The following is a 14802-nucleotide window of genomic DNA, read 5'->3' on the forward strand; positions in this document are numbered from 1 at the left end:
TTAAGAATGGGATGTCATTAAAGTTCATTTGAATGTAAAGGCAGACGTCCAAAAACTTGTGGCAATATAGTGTATAGCTTTCAAGGTAATACATATTTTTTACATACATCATGAATTTTGATAACTACCATTCAGTTTTTGGGAGTCACACCACATGACATTTTACAATCTGAACTGACCTTAACTTGTCATAAAAGGTCAAATAATCTGATATTTTTATAGACTTATTAACCTTGATGCAGTCATGACAGTCTGCAGGGGTCTCTATGATAGAATTTCCTGTTTTATTATTTTATTATGCAAGTTAGTCTCAACACATTACTGATTTGGTGGACAAAAGTTTTTCAAACTCACAGGCATTCATAACGGTGCACGTCCACTGGCGCTGAGTGAGAAGAGCGAGTGTTTTCAGTTCTTTCTCAAGGAAGCTCAACTTCTTTAGGAATTAATTAAACACGCACCCGTTATGAATGCCTGTGCGGACGTGCACATTTTACTTTCGCTTTCAAATAAGCGATGCGTTGTCACACATCGATGGTGGGAAAATATCGTCACTGTCACATCCCTCCTGTGAACCGAGCCGCTATCATTGTGTAAGAACAGAGTCATGCTTCTCTCCGGAACACGCAGTGCATATATTTAATTAAATAAAAAAATGTTGACTTTATGCTCCCTCAAAACAAATGTCTAAATTAATACATGCACATCATAGAAGAGGTGTATTCAAATGACTGTATGAATTGTTTATTTTGTGCTTTTTTTTCTTTTACAAATCAACTGATCCAGACAAAAAAATGCAGTACGTGAAGGACCATCATAACATTATTTTGTGAAGCTTTTATCAGCTTCATGTTGATAATGCGGTCCTAACAGTTTGTTCAAGGACTGAACAGAGAGCAACAAAAACTGCTACAAAAGGGAGTCTCTTCGGGCCAGAATGCTTTGCTTCACTGTGTCCTTCACCCCAGGGAATTATCAACTTCCAGTGGTGACTACATTTTCTCCTGAGAGAAAAAAACCTTTACTCACCATGACTTCTGTGTTCCTCAGAACATTCTGGTAGCCAGCAGGATGCAGTACGATACCGCTGGGGTTGGTGTAAACGCCGTGAATATGGAGTACACTTAGTCTTCTCTTCTCCTGAGCCCACTCCAGAACCTGCACACACATGCACACAGACGCATTTCATACTCCACTGAGCCCAATCCGGTTCCCACTAGGTCCAGCTGCTTTTAATGACTGTGGGTTCTAATCAAGAGGCATTCGATGGAAAAGGTGCATAAACACCCAGCCTAAAGGCCACACTATGGAAAACCACACACGGCCTGATTAATAAAGACACAGAGAACTGAACATGCAGTCACTTGTGTTTCAGAGGGCCCTTCAGGTGAGCTGCTGTAGAGCTTACATGCACTAATGCACTACATGACGCTTGGTCGGGGACCATAAGACTAATTTTATGACTAATAGCTGAAGCTTTCACTGCTTTGTGCAGAAGGAAATTTATGGCCAAAGCAAACAGAGATGAACCCAGTGCCCTGAACATCTGAAGAACATCATTTCACAAATTTGTGTCATTATTTTGAAGTTTAAAGCAACTGATCTGAAGACAAGTATTTTTGTAAAAGTCCTTATGGTCTCTTCTTCTATGCAGTTCTGTATCTGTCAGGGACTGTTATAACTCCGAAGGGGAATCACACAATGCAACATAAACAATGCAATTCAATCATAGACTAAATAATTGCGCCCTATATGATGTTACATTGCTGATGGACTTTGAGATCCCAATGACCTAACAAAACTAGAATTAGAATTACGATTTACATATGTAAAAACTGCATTTCCTTGTCATTTTTTTAATATAAAAAGCCATATTACAATACATGTACTATTCATTTGAAATAACAGGGATATCGGCAATAGCAGTATATTGCCACAATTAACACAATAACGATTGTGACGCGCAGGTGACGGCTCTCGCCCGTCCTGCTTGTCAAAAACGATATTTAGCTTTTTTATAACACGGTTATTGTTAATACCGGTATATCTCGGTGCGGTTGAAAATGAACTAATTACCATTATAAATTATACAACAACTTAATAGTAATTTATCATTATTATAATGATTACCGTCTCAGTTGTATTATGTAATAATAATCATGATTTTGACAGGTTAATTTATACTATTTACACGATTTTGAACTAAGCCCTTACTTAATATCATTGCTTCAGAAAGCAAACGTCTTTAGACGTTTACATTATTACAGTATCTTCTTTCATTGATGCTACATTTATGCATTGACCGAATCCAAATCAAAAAGTTGCACCTCCTTCACTATTCAAATATAAAACATTGCAAGCGCATGATAAGGTAGTTTTAACTGTAATGCTAAATGACCTAATTTATATTGAGTTCATTAGGAAACATAGCAGGTACCTTCTTCTCGTCTGTGAGATCCAAAGACTCCAGCTTGGTCCCTTGGTGGGCAGCGAAGATCTCTAACAGGTTGTCAAAGTTGGTGGTGAGGACCAGAGCACCACTCTCCATCAGCTGCAGCACAGAGCGGAGGAGATGCTTCCCAGCGTTCTCCATCTTACACTCCAGGTCATCAAACACCTCGTAGAGGCAGTCTTTAAAAAAGGTGGAGCGTACATTTCCCGTCCGCTACGGGTGAAAAGAAAGAAATCTGAGATTTACTTCAGGAGTATTTAAATAACTCTTTTGGGAGTGTACGGCAATGTCACAAAGAGTGAACCATAGCATTTCTAGAAGGGAATATAAACATCTGTGCTCTAAGGAACACATTAAAGGTAATTAAGTACTTATACTACAGGGCAGTTGAATGCTGGATTCTGATTGGTTAACGAATATTATAAGGTGTGCAATTATATTTAAGGGAAATGTGTGGCTAAAGTAGTTCCAAGCAGGTTTTGACCACATTACAGTTCTGTATCACTTCCCCAAATCATTTCAGCCATTTCAAAGGTCTTTACAGCCTACAACAGCAAAAGAACCAAAACCCACAGCGACACTGAACAAGCAAATAAATATAGTAAACAATAGGATAAAAACAACAAATTATTTCCATGTTTTTGCCACAAAATTACGTTTTATTATGTACAGGAAGTAAATACTCTCTTTCTACTGCTCCCTCTCCTACTCAAATGCACATACATACAGTATGGACACAAGGGATGTTAATGATTAATCGATGATCGATTGATTGTCGAAAATACATTTCTTTGGTAAAACCTATCGATCATCGATTAATCAGGCTCATGCGCGACGCGTGCTGCTCAACCGCGAAACATGTAAATCAGACACAAGGAATAATGATGCGAGTGCGCCGGAGCTTTTTGCATAGAGCTTTTATCAACATTAGAATGTTGAATGTGAATGTGCTTAAGTTTCATGAAAGAAAGCAACAACCAAAAAGCTGAGAACATTTTTGTCAAAGACTACTCCAGATGGGATTCAGAACGGTGAAAACACAGATGGAGTAGATCGAGTCCATCAACACCCCAAATGCTTGCACAGTCCTACAGCTCGTCCTGGGTCGATATTTCATTCATTAATATAGCCGTTTTGATTTATATGCTGTTTAATGTTGATGATCGCGTTATTGAACAGTGAAGACACGGCGAGCCGGAAAATCTCGTCAATGGCAGGGAAGACAACATAACAAAAGACAGAAGAAAAAAGAAATCAGTCACTGTTCTTGACTGAATAACTTTAATATAGGTTTATACAGTGAACACTATGAAGTGATATTTGATTACTTCTGTAGCCTACCTGAAATCTAGTTTAGACATACATGAAAAACCTGAAAATATATTTTTTTCATTTGTATGTTTGTTTGGTTGTATTTATGAACAATGTATGTATATTATGTATATATTGTATTATATATATATATACACAGTACCAGTCAAAAGTTTGGACACAACAATGGGAAAGTGTGTCCAAACTTTTGACTGGTACTGTACTGTAATATACACATAAAGAATATCAGCCAATATAGCGATATCTGACTTTTTTTACTCCCTAATATTGGTATCGGCCCCCAAAAACCCATATCGGCCGGGCACTAATAAAATTGTAGGCAATTAAATTAGCTTGCTTTTTACTTTTTCTGTGGTGGTTCATCCATGCAAGCTTCTGATAGCAGGAATCTCATAAGAAATAGAAGTACTTCAGTCATTAAAGTGACTTACATTTCAGTCTGGAAGTGTTCATTAGACACTGTACATGATTTGATTTCAAACACTGGAAAGTATGTGAGAGATCGTGGCGAGATTGCTGAGAATAGAGTCGTTCTGACAGCAATGCCCTTGTCCTGGTCAGACTCAATCTCATTACACTGAGCTGAATTCATTCTCTGAGCTTGGCCGAGGCACATGGAAAACCAGAGAGAGAGAGAGGCTGCTATGAATAGCTTGCAGAATCCACTTTCTCAGGAAGAGGCTAATTATCAGCACCTCCACACCTGCTGTGAACTAATGCCTCTGAACTTAGAGGTGTAGGTGCCTTTCAACTGTTTACACCTGGTATTAAAGGGTTAGTTCACCCAAAAATGATCCCACAATTTACTCACCCTCAAGCCATCCGAGGTGTGTATGACTTTCCTCTTTCAGCCAAACCCAATCAGAGTTAAATTATAAAATATCCTGGCTCTCCCAAGCTTTATAATGGGTTTATGGATTTTGAAGCCCAAAATCTATCCATCCATCATAAAAGTAATCCATTTGGCTCCCAGGGTGTTAAGAAGCCAGGCATTTTTTTAAAAGAGAAATGTACATATTTCTAACTTTATGAACTATAATCACTGGCTTCCAGTAACGGCCATACGCGAGTTTAGTTCCAGTGGAAATGTAACCTCTGGGATGATGATGGGATAATTTTTTGGGTGTTAGTCATTTTGGGATGAACTAACCCTTTAACATCTGTCTCGGGCATCTGATCACATGTGGTCAGTGCTAAATACAGATATAAACCACTCAAACGAGATTTGCAGGGCTCCAGGCAATATAAATGTATGTGATGTCTTTTATGAGTTCTGTATAGAGTTGCCCATGACATAATTTTTTTGTGTTGACATGATAAAGTGAGAAGTTTCAGTGGAAAGAAATGAATGAAATGTTGACACTTGATGATTGTAAGTGGTCAAAACATGTAAAACGCAAGTTTATTCTTATGGTGCAAAAATCAGCAGCTGTTTGTTTTTTACATGACCTTAGTCAGTGTAGGGCATATTTAATTATGGACAGCAATGAAAATGAAGCTGACGGATAGAAGTACAGTTTGTTCAATGGATTGTACTGTTGTTTAACAATATACAGATTGTTCATCTGATGAAACATCTTTCCAAAAAAGTTTTTTAAATGACGTGATCTAGGATACAGCACATGCATTATAAAGACTGTAAATCTATCACAGCCTTGTTTCATCCATGTAAAATTGATTTGGGTACTCTAATAATGGAATTGAACAACAAGCACTGAGAAATTAGATGAACACTCACTCAAATCATAATTGGAAGGTTTTGACTTTTTTTGTGCTTATCAACATGCAGGAACTCAAAAACTTTGATGTCTGAATCAAAACAGAAGTTTGAATGTCTCAGGCATACTTTCATGCTCAAACATGTGAATGTTTATTTTGACTGGCATCCTCCGACTTGCAGAGAACATTACAAAGTATGCATAACTAAGGAAATATTTAACGCCAAAGCTGACTGGATTATCGTCTAGCTAATGGCATGTTGTTCTGGAGGTGTGAATCCTGGATGCATGTTCAGATTAGCCTCATTTTTTTGCACCGATCTCCAACGGGTCATTTGATCTACAGAGGCCTGCTCTGCTCACGTAAGGCTCAAAACTCACGTAGGTTAAACCATTAAAAGACCTGTGGAGACCTTAAAAGGTAGGGTAGGCAATGTTTTACATATACACTTTTTGTTATACTGGCTGAAACTCTCTTCACATCCTCCTAGCAATCAATAATCCAAGGTCTAAATATTAAATGTATATATCTTTTGTGTCAGGATCAAGTCTCAGGATCAAAATTGTTCGTCCAATGTCCTACTTGCCTGTCAACATGCATATTTCCATCCTCTCGCAAACCCTGCTCGCGCAAACATCCCACGTCATCAGCGCGTACAATGAGGCTATGCAGAGTTGTAGACACACAGTCACCCAGCTATAAACAAACAGCAGCCACCTTTACAGTTGACGCCATGTCGTAACCGTAATTGACCGTTCACAAAGACCCGCCCACTTTAGTTACTGTTGCTATGTCCGACAAGCCTTGGCTTTCTCACACCACACACGTTCTCACGTAGAGAAAATACATCGCAGAACAAAGAGGATACTGACAACATGCCGACAGACAGGACAGAGCAAGCTACTTTTGATATGAAACAAAGTCTCAACTTTAAAATTGTCTTTTTTTTTTTTTAAGAAATTTAAACAACAAATACTGTTTTATGGCCCTTTAATGTGTCGTGGTCGCTGTAGCACCTCGACCGATCATCTCTTCCTTCTAGTTCTCCTCCTTCATTGATAAGCATCAAATTAACATGTATGAACACTAAAAGAAATGTCGTTTCAACCGCGGAGAGACGTCAGTACACACCGTTTTTCAAGTTCAAGTCCACCGACATTACTAACTCTCCTGACTGCTTTGTCGGACAAAACAGCAGATTTGGCGATGTGATTGGTCAGATCGCCTGTCAATCAAACTCACGGCGAAGGGTGAATTACAAGATGACTACCCACGACGTTCTACCTGGAGCTGTTCACGTTCTCAGACTCGGATTTATACGTTTTTTATGGCATAACATTCTAAGCCGAAATGAATCAGCGCATAAGTTTTGGTACGGTTACGCTTGTTAACACTACAAAAAACTTGCTGTCTTTGTGGTCCTTTTAGCAGCCATTGTTCAGTTAAACGCTGTATTGTATAATACTGCAGCTGCCTACATGCACAATAGCCAACTGTTTACACTTGTACGTGCATGAGCGGTCATGTGACATGCGTTTTTGGTCGTGCAGTGTAGACAGAGATCGTTTCTTAAAAACGCACTAGTGTAAACAGGACCTGAATCTGCAGCAATCAGGTGGTACAAGTCAGAGCTCTGCAAGTTGTTTAGGTTCATTATTATTGTAATGTTATGTGCTTTGAGACATGAGGTAATTTAACGCAGTCACTTGTGGCGCTTTGCAGACTTCTCTGGCTGTGCACATTCATGTGTTCTGGCGGAGGTGTGGCATTGGAGACGCTCTGAAAGGGAGGGTTGGATCTTATGTTTTCAAAGCTAGCTTGCTATTGCTAGGCTTTCCTAGCCTTTGTTCCAGAACATTGGAGAGTTTAGAAATTTACTGGGTACTTTATGTGATCGTGATTGCTGATGTTTTTCTAGGAGAGTTGATTTGTTGATGTGGATTGTTCAGCTACAACCATTCCAGGCAATGAAACACCAGCATTGGTGCTGAAATTCATTACCTAACTCCCTTTGACAGGCCTAATGCCATCTAAATCCTCTAGTGACACTGGTGGGTTTGGTTGCAATTGATACAGGGGCTTGACAATGAAAAACAGGGATAAATCACTGAGAGCTGTTTTTACACAACAACACAGGTGGCATGTGGCTCTATGCCTCATTCTGGCCGGAGAGAAAGGAACAGACTAATGACGGGAAAAACTCAAAGTTGTGCTCTTCCATGCACTGCCTAGCATTGTGCTCATGATCCATGTTTTTCAGGGCTCTAAAATAAGGATTTTCCTTGCCATGCCAACATTTTCACTGACCCCATATTTTTTATGGTACATAAGCCATAAAATATAGTGCTGGGTTGACAATACAGACAATACACATCTTTTTTTTTATGAACTGATATTGATTATTAAATCCCAAGATCGATTTTTTTAATCTATGTTGTTTTCTGTTGTTGCGTAAACAAAACATTCTTTGTAGTACGCCTGACATCCAATAAATCGCAATAAGCTTGGTGCTTTGTTACTTTTGATAGGAAAAAAGTCCTAGTTTTCAAATTGTCAATTTTATCACGAAATTTGAAACAAATTTGCCGTTTAATGTGGCGTGACAGATCACTGTAGCCGCATCAGATCAAGCAGCAGCAAGAAGCAGACGTGACCCGATCATCTCTTCCGCTTTACTACTAGTTAGGCTATCGCACGAAATATAGAAACATAATTACATCATTAAATGCAACGATTTAAATTAAACTTTACGTTTATATTTGAGTGCTGAATATTTCTTAAAATAAATACCAATTTAATTTGGATTGTTGTTAATTTTAACCTTCAATATTATACGGTATTATGCAAAATTCACTTTTATAGTGTTTGAACATAAATGTGTGACGGCAGTGTGTGTACACAACCACCCTATAATGGTTAAAATCCACCCACTCCTTTTTTTATATTCCCCACAAATCATAAACAGTGTCTCACAATGTGTCGTTCAAGTTTTATTAGCCCTTTATTAACCACCGCAGAGCCGTGTGGATTACTTTTACAATGGATGGATGCACTTTTTGGGGCTTCAAATTTTGGGCTGCCATTTACTTCCTTTATAAAGCTTGGAAGAGCCAGGACATTTTTTTTTATATAAAACTCTGATTGTAATCGTCTGAAAGAAAAATGTCATATACACCTAGGATGACTTGAGGGAGAGTAAATTATGGGATAATTTTTGGGTGAACTATCCATGGCCGTCAGTTTGGTTTGAAATGTGCTGGGGACAGAGACGCATTCAGAAGTGCATTTTCAGAAGTGCTGGGTACATTTTTTTTTCTCTTTCGCGCAGGTCATGTTTTGAAAGCAGCTTACTAATGTAGCCTAAATAAATAAAAATGTCAGATGAGAGACATTTTGCGGGTCTTATAGCCTATCTTACTCATGCCGACGAAAGCGCCCCGCGAATTCTTTAATATTTTTCATTTTTGCAATTTTTTTTACCACTTCATTATCAGAGTCCCACTGGAGCCCGTGTTTTTTTTATCCTCCCTATTACACATTAGTTACAGCCATTAAAATAGTTCAGTTTTGTTTTTAATGTCAAAGTAGATATATTTCGTTTTGTTTCTTTATTAAGTTAATTTAGAAAAATGTTTAAAGCATTTAATGTTTGTTAAACTAAAGTTTTTGCTTTTTAAAGTGACGACCAAGCGGCCAGCGGCCGACAGTGAGTTAACCCAACACTTTAGCCTCTGAAATCAACACTTGACTTGTCTTGCTTATTAAATCCATAAAAAACACTTAAAGCATCGTTTAAACGTTTAGCCTATTATCACCACCATCACAGTAAAAAGGCATTTTTGACAAGATGAGGCAGGCAGATCGCAACGGCGCGCGCAAACAAAACGGGCTACACAATCTAAACAAATAATTAAAAATAAAAAACATGTCTTACCTTAGGCTACACCTCTCCGCGAAATGAATATATATACGATCTTCAATTCCCGTGCTATAACGGAGTTCATGTCAACGAAATCAACCGATATGAGCATTTTATTCATCAGCTCATTTCAACATCAAAGACCGCATTATGAGAACGAGCGACCTAAACACTGGTAAGAGCATTTAGTCTCATTAATTTTAATGAAGATGATTGTGCTTTTGAGCATCTAAAACTTAGCTTATTTTCAGTTTCACTTGTGGCAGTTTGCGTGTTGGCTTGCTTTACTCATTTGCGGCGATGCGTGTTGCATAGCGCCGTCCTATAGCCTAAAAAAGCCCGAAGCCCGGCCCGCGTCTGAGGTAGGCTATGACTGGAAAATTGGCCCGAAGCCCAGCCCTAGGGCGTAAAAAAGTCGGGGCCCGTCGGGCTCGGGCAGAAATGTAGGGCTCTACTTTGAGTAAGGCTGAAAGCGTCTTTCTTTTTAATACATTTCTTGAATGTCTCAATTACAGTAGGCCTAGCCTATAGATAATTATGATATTTGTGGCTGCACCGGGGTCCGTCATTACGCTAAATCATGAGCGGTCCATGGCACCTGCTACCCATGGCTGTTAAGAACTGTATAGGCTACATCAATCCATTACAACAATTTCGTGTTATGGGCACTGCCACTGATACAGGCAGCGGAAGAGCCTATTTTACGGAGCTTGCTTCTGCTTTTCAAACGTTTTTACAACAAAAGATGTCGTTAAAACGGCATAAGATCTCGTTATTATGAGAAAAGATGTAATGCTTCACCGCAAAATTGAACTCGAGGTTTAAAAAAAAAAAAAAAAAAGTGGTGGGTACAAAAGGACTCATGACGAAATCTGGTGGGTACGCGTCCCCCCCGCCCCCCCCGAAATCGACGCCTATGGAACTATCCCTTTAAATTGATATTGGATTTGAATTGTATTGTATTGGAATTGAATCAAATAAAAAGCTTGTCTAAATAAAATCAATTTGTGAAATCTGTGTCAATAAAATAAGCCCTAATAAAAATCTACATTAATTAACAGACCTATATTAGTGATGCACCGATCATGATTTTACATGGCCGATTCGATACCGATTTTTTTCAAGAAAACTGGCCGATTCCGATACCGATTTCCGATTTTTTTTTACACAATAAAATAATGAAAGTATACATGAACAAGATGTTTATTTGGTATTTAACAGGCTAAATTGGCTTTTGGCTAATGAAAACAAGTCCGCAATCGGAAATTAACAGGAAATTTGATTGGAAATTAAAAGGCTGAAAGGTGAAATGAAAGGCAACAACTGCATATTCTGCAATCCAAACAAAGATGTTAATTAAATCAGCATTTGTTTTTAAATTCAGTGTAAAGAAAAAAAGTCTTTACCAGTGAAATTCAATAAAACCAAAGTATATAATTGTTCCAAAATGTTAAATCAAATAATGTTTAGTGCAACGAAAAAAACTAAGATGCTACAGCAGGTGCTTTTTAAATCAAATTAAGTCAATGTAATTTTAAGGTAAAAAAAAAGGTAACACTTTAGAATAATGGTCATTAGTTAACATTAGTTAATGTATTAACTAACATGAACTAACTATGAGCAGTACATTTGTTACTGTATTTGTTCATCTTTGTTAACGTTAGTTAATATAAATACAGCTGTTCATGTTAGTTCACAGTGCATGTTAACTAGATTTTAATAATGCAGTAATCTCTCATTAGTAAATGTTGAAATTAACATTAACAAAGATTAATAAACGCTTTATAAGTGCAGTTCATTATTGGTTAAGGTTAACTAATGTAGTTAACTAATGTTAACTAATGACCATTATTCTAAAGTGTTACCAAATATAAATGATCATCCTACAGGCTACAGAACTAATAGTATTTCATTTCTAAAGTGCATGGATGTTCTTCTTTAGGCTACAAAAAGAAGTATTTCGGCTTTTTCACAAGTTAGTCTGTTTCGTTCTCATCCGATCTAACACGTGAGAAGCTGAGCTAAACAAACGCTCACTATCTGCGCTTGTGCAGGGCGTGGAGAGGTAAGCTCGCGCAACTTCAGCTCGCGCAGGAAAGCGGCTCTTCATTCCCTTCAGCGTATCTCGTCTCTTCCCTCAGTTCTCCAGGTTCCGTTTGTAACACACAAGTGACATGTTCGTGAATGATTGCAATATAGGCGTATGTGCACGCGGGCGCACTTCCAGATAAATCGGAAAAAGAAAACCGTTTCTTGGCCGGTTCCGGTTTTTGGCCGGTCAACCGGTGCATCCCTAACCTATATAACAGTACTGTAGCTCAAAAATAGAGTATAGCACTAACAACAGCAGGGTTATGGCTTTGATTCCCAGAGAATGCAAAAACTGATCAGGTTCTTTAGCCAAACGCATGTATATAAATGCACCATGTCCATGAACACTTCAAACTTAAAAACTTAAAGGGATAGTTCACCCAAAATTGAAAATTCTGTCATCATTTACTCACCCTCCTATTTTGAAGAATGTTTGTAACAAAGCAAATAGAACAAACATTGACTACCATAGTATTTTTTCCTTACTATGGTAGTCAATGGTTGCTTCTCTCTGCTTTGTTACAAACATTCTTCAAAATATCTTCTTTTATGTTCAGCAGAACAAAGAAACTCAGCCAGGTTTGGAACAACCTGAGGGTGAGTAAATTATTATTTTAATTTTTGGGTGAACTATCCCTTTAAGTTTAACTCTTTATTTAACACATATAAGAAAAACTGGTGAAAGATTCTTACCGGTGAAAGTTTCTGAATAAGGTCATGAGCAACGTGCACCAGGTTCTTGTCCTCTTGCAGACTTTTTTGGAAGCGGCGGCTCTCTTCCTCCTCAAGCAGATCAAAGTCATTGGCAGCATCTAACAGCGCCTGGATCAGACCTTTCCAGGAGCGAAGTGCGGGCACCTGAGGAGCTACGGCTGAACTCACCCCTGTGCCGATTACCAGCACCAGCTCAGGGGCACGTTTGGTCTTCAGGCTAGGCAACAACTTCCTATAGTCAGCAGAGATGGAGGAAATGTAATCAGGTCAGAGGAAACATGCATATGGACCAAACTACGCAGCAGAGCTGTATGCAAATGCATGGCTTAAACTGACTTAAAAAAATAGGACCTGAAAAAAATATTTCAGTAAAAGGTGGTCCATTAACCTCATGAGTCATTTTATTTTCAATTCATTCTCTATGCTTGCGATTATTGTTGGACTTATCAGAATACAATTAAAAACCCAGGTTTGTGCGATTGAATAAAAATTAAAGTCAGCAGGAAATTAAAATTCTCCCAATCCATTTTGTAAATGCATGTTATAGGTTGCAAATGTTGTCCTACGTTCAGCTGTCACTCAGAAGGGAACATTTAATTTGGGACCAAATGTGGTATTGTTGTTACTGATGTTGAAACTTATATGTCCCATAAAATAACAAAAAACATTTGTTAAATAAGTTTTATTTGTGTAATAGGGTTGAAAGTTTGAGCTCGATTAATGCAGTCAGCAATTTGAACACTCTCGTAACCAATGTAACTCATGTATGGGGCAGAAACAACTTAACTTCAGGCCTTCCCGCTTAAGCTGGGTTTAACTCGGCGTGTCCGCACTAGCGCGAAGGTGCAAACTTTGTAACTTTGTGTGCGGCTCCGCATCCGAAGATGCACGACTTCGAGGCAAATCTAGCCGAGCAGTACAGCTCTCCACACTGGCACCCAGTTTGCACGTCTAAATTAGTTGCTTATGTTTACCAAATGAGCCTACAAAAGCAGAAATGAGCCCTTTTAATGAAAATAAAGATCCATGTTCAATAAAAATTTTCATGAAACTAATTTAAATTGGTGAAAATATTTAAGAAATCGTTAATTTAGTTGTATCCATGTTCTCCTATCAATATTTTGTTCTAATGTCACAAGTAATAATCTCAAGGTTTCCTGGGTTTTAGCCGATTCTTTTGCAATGTGTTTGGTGAAGTGTACTAAAATAAACATCACGTGTGTACTAGGGGTTGCACCGACTAGTCGACTTTAATGCTCTGCCATGACGCTTTAAGCTTAAGACGTCGACTAGTCGCTGGCCTATCCATAGTTTTCAGTCACGTGACTGTCGCGGAGCCTTGGAGGGCAAAACCGCCATAGAACTCCATAGAACTACAGCACAAGCCTGACAAATTTCCATCTTCAAACAAAAATATGTGAACAAGATGCACGTTTTGGGCACTTATGATCCATATACAGCACCTGCTGCAGTATTTCAAACACTGAAAACAGCGGGACGTTTTTTAAAACGCTTAACGTGAAAAACACTATAGGGTGAGCTGCACCAATAAGGATTAAATTAAGCAAAGTTTAAAGCATTTGTTGATATGGGTTTTATTTTAAATCGAGTTGTTGCACTACTTCATTTTAAACACAGATTAATTACGCAGTAAAACGTTATAGAGCTGATCAAGCAGAAGGCGGAGGGTGAACTGACGACAGGCTAAAGAATCATTAGTGCAACCCACCCTTAAAGTGCTGTAATGTACTAAAACAGTGATATTAAGAGATCAAATTCAGTTTACACCTTTTTGATGATGCATACTATATACAGGCGAGTAGATGAGGCAAGAATATGAATGCAACATGTTTTCTTTATAATGGGTTTCGATGGGGAAAAAACCTAACGAGAAACCTTGTGTTGCACTAATATTCTGCGTTCATTTGCTTTCCTGTACAAAGTATGCAACATCAATAAGATGTATATTGAATTTGGTATTTTAATATCACTGTCTTACTGCATTAATACTGACTACAATCCTGGTAAAAATGACTAGCGGGCAATGGAGGAGAGCCTTGTTTTACCCTCCAGGTGGGCGTTCCTATAAGCGTGACGACACGTGAAAACTATGAATAGAGGGCGCAACAGGATAAGCCATTTCCTGACAGGCTCTGTTTCCAACAGTTAAAAATGACAAATAAATACATACTCAGAGAGCTCTCCACAAGACATGCTTGATTATAGCATCTGGAAGCTCAAAATTGAGCGGGAGAATGCACGCTTATTGTACAGGTCAGTTAATCACCGTTCTAAATGCGTGCTGCATTGTAACACACACACACATAGCTCGCACATCACGCGGAGATCGCGCCTTACACAAAACCATTCAATAGCGCATAAATCTATCAACACTGTTCTGTGATTTATCACTAAAATAGCTTAGAAACTGAAAAGTTATAACATATTTCTTAGTAACTAAAACTCACAGCTTCACTATTAGTAGAGAGACGCTGGCAAGTAGAATTAATTCACACGCAATCGCTCCACTAATGCATTCATATACATGTAATCTTTATTGTGCTACTTTATCTGT

At 38.3% G+C, this 14802-nt stretch overlaps 1 protein-coding gene across 3 annotated transcripts in view; it reads right to left on the reverse strand.

The window, feature by feature from the left end:
* Window positions 1-14802, reverse strand: part of fam118b (family with sequence similarity 118 member B) — a 28101-nt gene that overhangs the window by 5829 nt on the left and 7470 nt on the right. For all 3 annotated transcript variants that reach the window (XM_079824681.1, XM_079824682.1, XM_079824683.1), the window contains 3 exons: window positions 12207-12459; window positions 2438-2665; window positions 1030-1158 (listed from right to left, as the gene is read on the reverse strand). In XM_079824681.1, coding sequence (XP_079680807.1) covers window positions 1030-1158; window positions 2438-2665; window positions 12207-12459 — 610 coding nt within the window. The remainder of the gene's footprint in view (window positions 1-1029; window positions 1159-2437; window positions 2666-12206; window positions 12460-14802) is intronic.

This window comes from Gobio gobio (assembly GCF_949357685.1).
Source record: "Gobio gobio genome assembly, chromosome: 9".
Taxonomy (NCBI): Eukaryota; Metazoa; Chordata; class Actinopteri; order Cypriniformes; family Gobionidae; genus Gobio; species Gobio gobio.